At 30.7% G+C, this 8,031-nt stretch overlaps 1 protein-coding gene across 1 annotated transcript; it reads right to left on the bottom strand.

Annotated features, from left to right (window-relative positions):
* Positions 1 to 1,691: 1,691 nt before the first annotated feature.
* THITE_2052168 (uncharacterized protein) lies at positions 1,692 to 4,751 on the bottom strand (the record flags this gene model as incomplete). Its single annotated transcript, XM_003654149.1, has 2 exons — positions 1,692 to 1,793; positions 4,590 to 4,751. Coding segments are annotated over 2 exons (264 nt in total), but the record flags the coding sequence as incomplete, so codon positions are not given.
* Positions 4,752 to 8,031: the final 3,280 nt, after the last annotated feature.

Genomic DNA, 8,031 nt, shown 5'->3' with positions numbered 1-8,031 from the left:
ATAGGATAGCTAATGTACACTAGGCGTCTATAGGAATACTAGCTAGCGTTCGAGCTAAACGTCGAGGGCAAGGTAGAATATAGGGGATTAGCGGAAAGCTCTACAAATATACGGCAAGAGCATAGCAACTAGGACAACGTAGTAGAGGAGCCTCTAGCGGCTAGCTACGAGGACCGGGGCGTAAGCGAGAGGTGTAATAACAAGAGGAGGAGGCGTAGGAAGGTTGGCCTCTAGCCACTCCCCTTAAGTATATAGCGTGCCTAGTAGCTATAGCACTTACGCTAAGAGCATATTACGTATATAAGTAGTATACAACGGGCTATATAGGCCGCTATATCTCTGTCGCTACTAGGCTAGAAAGGTGAGTTCTAGCGAGTTGGAGAGAAGGAACTAGGGAGGCCCGCCCTATATAGCAAGAACGTAGCGTAGGCGCTATATATAAGTGGTGTATATAGAGGTGGAGGGACCGTTTGCCCTCAGTGGCAAGGCGCTAAGTGCCTCTTCGGTATAAGATTAATAATAATAATAATAATTATAGGCAATAATTCTAACTAATTGTCTTAGAAATGGTGAATAAATAAGTATAGACGTTAGTTAAGGTACTGATTTATAATTTTAGTCTACCTATCTATCTAAGGGTACTTTAAAGAAGAGAGGTGTAAATTAATTCTAAGGATCTTATAGAACTTGTCCTAAAATATTAAGATAAACTAAGGGCCTTAGTCTAAAGTAATCGATTCTAGAGCTTTATAGATATATTAAATATCCTAATAGTAGAGTTATACTATCTCTTTAGCAATAGTAGTCTTATAATAGAGGAGTAAGTAACTATACTTCTTTAAGTGGTCTATTATAATAAAGACTTAGTTGTAGCCTAACTTATTTTAGAGTATTGTATAGAAGTCTATAGTAATATATTACTAAGGTCTTATAGAGACTTCTAAGGGCTTAAGGAGGCCTAGTAGCTTATTGTAGAGTATATAGAAATATCGGTAGGTCTAGCAATTTTAGATAAACCTATCGATATCTCCTATTTACCTTAGCTAAAAGTATTGTCTCTAAACCAACTCTTATATCTTATTCCTACCTAGGTAGGCTATAGAGATCTAGTTATAGATCTTAGCTAATAGGTAGGTTCTTAGGTAACTATCTAGTAGAATTGTTAGCCTCTTTCCCTTTAGTAAAAGGCTACTATCGCTTAGAGTCTAATTGGTATTATTTTAGCGAATAAGCTTCTAGAAGTTTTCTAAAGCTTTATTCTCCTAGTTTACTTTAAGGATAGTATCTATTAGTTTATATCCTTTAAATCGTTATAGGCGAGATAGCTTAGATTTATTAGCTTCGATTTAATAGATTATATACTATAAGTTGTACTTAGTAGGCTCCTTAGGTAATAACTCTAGTTCCTCTAGGATCTATAGGTCTAGCTTGCTCTTAGGGAGGACCGTCTAAGTGCAATAGGCCTCTTAGACTTCTTTCTAGGTAGCGAGCTCTTTAGCTTTGTAAGATAAAGCGTTAGTAATAACGTTTTATTTACTAAGTCGATAGACAATTTAAAAGTCTAGAGTAAAGAGGAGCTTAGCCTATTTAGCTTATTGTATATTAAATAGCCTCTTCTATATAAAGTATTGCAATGTATAGTAGTTAGATAAGATATTAAACTATTACTAGAGACTAAGTAGCATTAAATACTATTCCTTAATAGTATATACAATAGTAAAGAGTTCTTTATTATAGATAAGGTAATTGCTTTCTAGTCTAGATATTATTTTTAAGGAAAACGTAATAGGGTACTAACTATCGTTGTATTTCTATTAGAAGACTCTAGCTACGACTTTGCTAGATATATTGACTTTAATTTAGCTCTCTCTAGTAGAGTCGTAGTGCTTAAGGAGTAAAGTATTAGTTATTTGCCTTTTAAACTTTTATAAGGCTTCCTTATACTCTTTAGTCTATTTAAACGGTTTTCCTTTAATAGTTAAGCGCTATAAAGGTTATATAATCCTTCTATACTTATAGATAAATTGGTAGTAAAAGTTGTAGAATCTAAGGAAGGCTTATACTCCTTATATAGTAGTAGGTTAGTCCTAAGAAACTACTATTTTAATTTTCTTTAGGTCTACTTAAATACCTTTAGTACTGATAATAAACCTAAGGAACTTAGTCTTAGTGGTATAGAATTCGTATTTCTTAATATCCGCCTAGAGACTTGCTTTATATAGCTTCTAGAGGACAAATTGTATATATTTACAATATTCTTCCTTATTCTAAGAGTAGATAATTAGGTTATCGATATAAGTGGTTATAAATACGTTAAGGTATTTAAAGAACTAGCAATTGACAAATCGTTAAAAGGTAGTAGATCTATTATGATAGGACCTTATAGTAGAATTGGCTATAGTGGGTTTAGAAGGTTATTAGATCTTTGTTTCTAGGGGCAAATTAGATCTAATAGAAAGCTTATCGAATATTAATTTTAATAAAGATTTTAGTATTTCCTAGTTGTTATAAAGTTTTATTAATATAAAGTAGTAGGTAGTAGTCCTTAATAGTAACCGCATTTAGAGCTTAGTAATTAATATAGAACCTTTAAATCCTATCTCCTTTAATAGCGAAAAGTATAAAAGAGCTATATAAGGCGGTACTTAGCTTAATAAAACCCTTTTATAGGTTCTTAACTAGGTACTTCTTTATAGTTTCTAGCTAATTAAAGGTATAGGAGTATAAAGGGCTTACTCGCTAGGGTAGTAGTCTAGTAAGTTTAATCTTATAGTTATATTTGTGCTTTAGAGATATTTCGTTAGATTCTTTCTTTAAAAATACGTTAGTAAATTTAATAAAGTAAAGGTACTTTGTAATCGCTTCCTCGACTTAGGCTTAGACCTCTTTATCCTCGTTGTCGAGAAGTTTACTAATCTTCTTAGCCTCAATAGCTTAGTCGATCTAGGTAATTGTAATAAATCTTAGTATAGAATTTCCTTGTTAGTTTCCCTTAAGGAACATTTTGTTAAAGGCTATAATAGAGAGAACTATAGCTTTAATTAGATCTTTAAGAATCTATAGTCGCTTACCCTCTTCTACCTAGGAGGTAGCCTATTCCTCCTCTTCTTTAGGTATTATAGGTCGAGTATAAGCTCTTAGGGGAATAAATTCTTCGCCTCTTAATGCCTAGTCTATCTTCTAGAGGCTATTGTCCTATACGCCTCTAAACGATACTTTCTAAAGAGGTTTCTTAGGAGGTTTAGTAAAATTATACCTATTAATATATATTTTAAAAACTTCGAGTTATACCGATTTATATAATCCTAGGCTTGCTTTAGGTTATACTAATTAATATATTCCTAGATCTTTAGTAGGCTATACTAATTAGTAGAATTTATTAAATATAGGTTTAGAAAGTAACTCTCTACACTTTAGTATTTATAACTACTACTAAGCCTTCTAACGCTAGTTTTAACACTCTATCGTTTAGTCTCTTTACTTAATATCCTTTTAATGTTCAAGGTTTAGTGCCTTAGAAACAAGAGAGTTATAAAGAATGTTAAGGATATAACTCTATTCTAGATTATATAGTTTATCTTTAAGCTAAATAAATTAATATTAGTAAGTATCTAGTAGAATATTATAGTAAATAAGCTACTATTAGCCTAGTAATAGCTAATACTCCTTTCCTATATTAAGAGTTAAAAATAGAATATCTTTCTATATTCTCCTATCGATTTAGAGGTCGAATCTTAAAACTAAGTCGATAGAGTCTATAGATTAGCCTTAGAAGTCCTTTATAGAGATCAAAGTCTTAAGTAGTGTCCCTTCAACGCTAAGTTTCTTAGCGATTCACTTTATATAGGTTTAATTAAAGAAGGTATAACCGTTTACTCTAGAGTTAATAAATATAGTAATAGTAATACTAGTTCTATTAACAATTAATATATAAAGGAAGGAGAGGCTCTAATAGCCTATAAGCTACTAAAGGTCTACCTAGGTAACTACTAACCTAATATCTAGCCCTAAGCTAGAGTCTACTTTCTCTAGGGCTTTTAGTTTTTTAATTTAGTAGTCTTAGTCTTATTTTCTTTAACTAAGTTTATTATCTTCTTTAAGTCTACCTCCATTTTCTTAATTATAGCTATAATATATTTTAGGCACTATACCTTTATATAACTAGTCTCTTAGTAATAGAAGTATTTACCTTCTTCTTTTAAGGTATTACACCTCTTTTAAAAAAGCTTAAAAGATCTTGATTTAGCTTTTCCTCTATTAAAACTATCTAGCTAAAGAGTCTTTTCTTTCTTTTTTATAAAAGCTAATGTTCTATTTAATTGTCTAGATCTTAATTAGTTGGATTTTCTATCTTTCTAGTCCTTTTTAGCTATTTCCTAAAGTAGATAGAACTAGTAACCAAGGCAGGTAAAGTCGTTAAAGCTAATATTTAGGTCAACTAGGTCTCTTGCTATCTAGAAACGTAAGCTCTAAGAGAGTAGAATATAGAACTCTTCTTTCTATTTGTCTTTAGGCTTTTTAAACTTAGTAGTAAAGTAGACGAACTTAGTAAAGAATTTATAATAGAGTATAGATCTTATCTTTAAAACTATAAAATTGTTTTTTATATAGTAGAGCTTAGTAGAGTTGGTATAAAATCTATCTAAGAAGTCGAATAATTTATTGAAATTAGTAATTAGCTTAGCTATATCTTCTTTAAAGTAAAGTATAAAAGCCTCTATTACTTTACTACCGATAAAGGACACTATATATCCGAATTTCAAGTCCTCTATTAGAAACAATTTATCTTTCCTTTTAATCTTCTAAAATATAGTTGCCTTCTAGACTAAATACTTTAGGTTTTTGCTATTAGTAAACTTCTTAGAGTTGACAATCTTTATAGTTTTTATATAGGCTATAGGTTTAAAAGTCTTTTCGATCGTTGAAATTAGATGATTAGGATTATATAACTCTATATATATCTTAATTTATATCGGTTTAGTTTAAGTCAAAGGTATAGCTTAGCTCTATAGATCAACTATATTAGTAATCTTCTTAAAGAGCTCCATCTTCTTATCTTCTAATACTATCTTATTATATAAAAGTACCTCGACTTAGATATATAAAGTAGAAAGTTCTTTAGAGTCAAGGATATTACCTTATTTTTATTTAAACTACTAAACTCTTATAAATAGCACTATTATCGAATTAGCTAATATATTATAGGTGACTTATAGAGCTATAGCCTATTCAATTACTATATTATACTATATAATAATCAATTAGATTATCTTAATAAGATCGTTGTTTTACAACTAATTAACCTATTTAGTACTTAATAGCTAAATCTCCTTAGGAATAATCGGTTCGTTATTCTAAGGGAAATAGGCAATAGCGATATACTTATTTTTAAGCCTTAGATAGCACTTAATTAAATTTATCTTCTATTCTTTAGCTAAATACTCGATCTAGCTAATTTAGTTGAAAAACTTAAGAATAGGATTTATAAGTTTATATTCCTTAATTAAGTCGGCGATTATTTAGATTCAAGAGCTAAACAAAGTTAAATCGCTAATCTTTAATCGAATTTAAATACCTTAGTTACCTCCTATATTGAACTTATAAAGATCTATCAAATTAATCTTCTAAGTATTCTAGCCTTGTTCAATAGGCCTAGAAGTATAACCTACATTTTCTATCTCATAAGCTATTATCGAAATTATACCTCTTTCAAGACTTTTTTTATTGATTAATATAGTTAAATTGCTTTAATAAAGTAATTATACTACTTACCACTAGTCGATCAGAGGTTACTTCGCTATTAGCAACCTATTATACGTTTAACGGTTTATCCTTAGTGCTAATTAGTTCCTAGCTAACCTATTGTACTATATTGTCGATAAGTCGAAAGTTCTATCGAAGATTTAGGTTTCCTAGCCAACTAAACTAGTCCTATCGAGAAAGACTATATTAGATATTATATCGCCTTTATAAGCCTATAGTAGTAAGACTTAAAGTAATGTTATAATAAGGTAAAACAAGTACTAAATGACTTATAGCTAAATTGATCCTCGATTAACAAAGACTTTAAGTCTAAAGAGAGAGAGGAAAACTATCAATATATATATAGAAAACCGTACTAAAATACCTTAGGTAGTATATATAGACAGTTTATAGTAGAGCTACAATTTGCAATAGGGCTACAAAGTCTATATACTATAGGGTAAGACGCGGTTCGCCTTATTAGCGCGTTTTTCCTTATTAGCAAGTCAACCCCTCCTTCCTAATTTAGAAGTCGACTTGAATCCTATAAATCTACCAACTTAGGAAGCTATATAGGCGTGTAGTTACGTAACAAGTCTGTATATAAGTTATATAACAGTGGTTAGCGTACTATACTATTATAGTTGCTACCTAAAGAGCTTACTAAATATAACTTATAGTATATAATCTATTAAATTGAGACTAATAAATCTAAGCTATTTTAACTATAACGACTTAAAGAATATAAACTAATAGATATTATCTTTAAAGTAAACTAAGAGAGCGAGGCTCTAGAGAGCTTCTAAGAGCTCGTCTACTAAAACAATATCGACTAGACATTAAGCGATAGTAGCCTTCTACTAAAGAGAAGGAGGCTAATAGTCCTACTAGATAGCTACCTATAGACCTATTTACTAGCTAAGATCTATAACTAGATATTAATAGCCTACTTAGATAGAAATAAGATATATAAGTTAGTCTAGAGATAATACTTCTAGCTAAGGTAAATAGGAGATATCGATAGGTTTATCTAGAATTGCTATATCTACCAACGTTCCTATATACTTCGTAATAAGCTCCTAGGCCTCTTTAAGCTTTTAGAAGTCCCTATAAGACCTTAGTAGTATATTACTATAGATTTCTATATAATACTCTAAGATAAGTTAGGCTATAACTAAGTCTTTATTATAGTAGACTATTTAAGGAAGTATAGCTATTTACTCCCCTATTATAAGACTACTAATACTAAAGAAATAGTATAACTCTACTACTAATATATCTAATAGACTTATAGTGCCCTAGAATCAATTACTTTAGACAAGGGTCCTTAGTTTATCTTAGTATTCTAGGATAAGTTCTATAGGATCTTTAGAATTAATCTATACCTCTCTTCTTTAGAGTACCCTTAGACAGATAGACAAATCGAAATTATAAATCAATACCTCAACTAACGCCTATATCTATTTATTAATTACTTCTAAGATAATTAGTTAGAACTACTATCTATAATAGATTTTACTTAAGCTATTTTACTCTACTTAACTACTAGCTTTACCCTATTTAAGGTCAAGATAGGAATATTCCCCTAGATAATCTACAATTGGTAAGAGCGTACTTAGGAATTTAATAGTGCTAAAGACAAGCTTAACTATATTAAAGCCTAGAAGATACTCTCTTAAGTTAATTCTATTATCTAATTCGCTAAAGAAAGTATATAGAAAGCCTAGGAAGCCTAAAAGCGATAAGTGGATAAGTACTAATAGCTAGAGGAGTTTAAAGTTAGTTAGAAGGTCTATAGTATAAAGGGCCACTAGTAGATAAACCGACTAAGTAACAAGCTTAACTACTCTATTACTAAGCTTTTTCTAATTATTGCTAAGAAAGGACATTTCTATAAGCTAAAGTTTCTTAATATTTAGAAGATATACCTAGTAAGTCTTTGTATAGAGCTTCTTTATACTTGAACGCCAATTGCGAAAGAACCGTTGAGCTAAAATCGAATTCGACAATGTGAACGTTTTTAGCGTACCTAGTTACCCCTGTCTACAATATCGTAGAGGGGGCATAGCGGCTACGTAGGTCGTAGTGGCGATGGCGGTGACCTAATAGTAAGCGTTGCGAGTTGCGACACTATAGCTAATGTACGTAAGTACCCTAACCAACGCGACCGAAGACTTAGGCTCCCTTCTATAGAAGCTATAAACGATTAAAATATATATATTAAAAGCGTTAGCAATAGAAGATCAAGGCTTTTATAAGAATTCTATGCCTTAGTGTCACTAGAGATAT

This window comes from Thermothielavioides terrestris, chromosome 3 (genome assembly GCF_000226115.1).
Source record: "Thermothielavioides terrestris NRRL 8126 chromosome 3, complete sequence".
NCBI lineage: Eukaryota > Fungi > Ascomycota > Sordariomycetes > Sordariales > Chaetomiaceae > Thermothielavioides > Thermothielavioides terrestris.
This window is presented reverse-complemented; position numbering and strand designations above follow the sequence as displayed.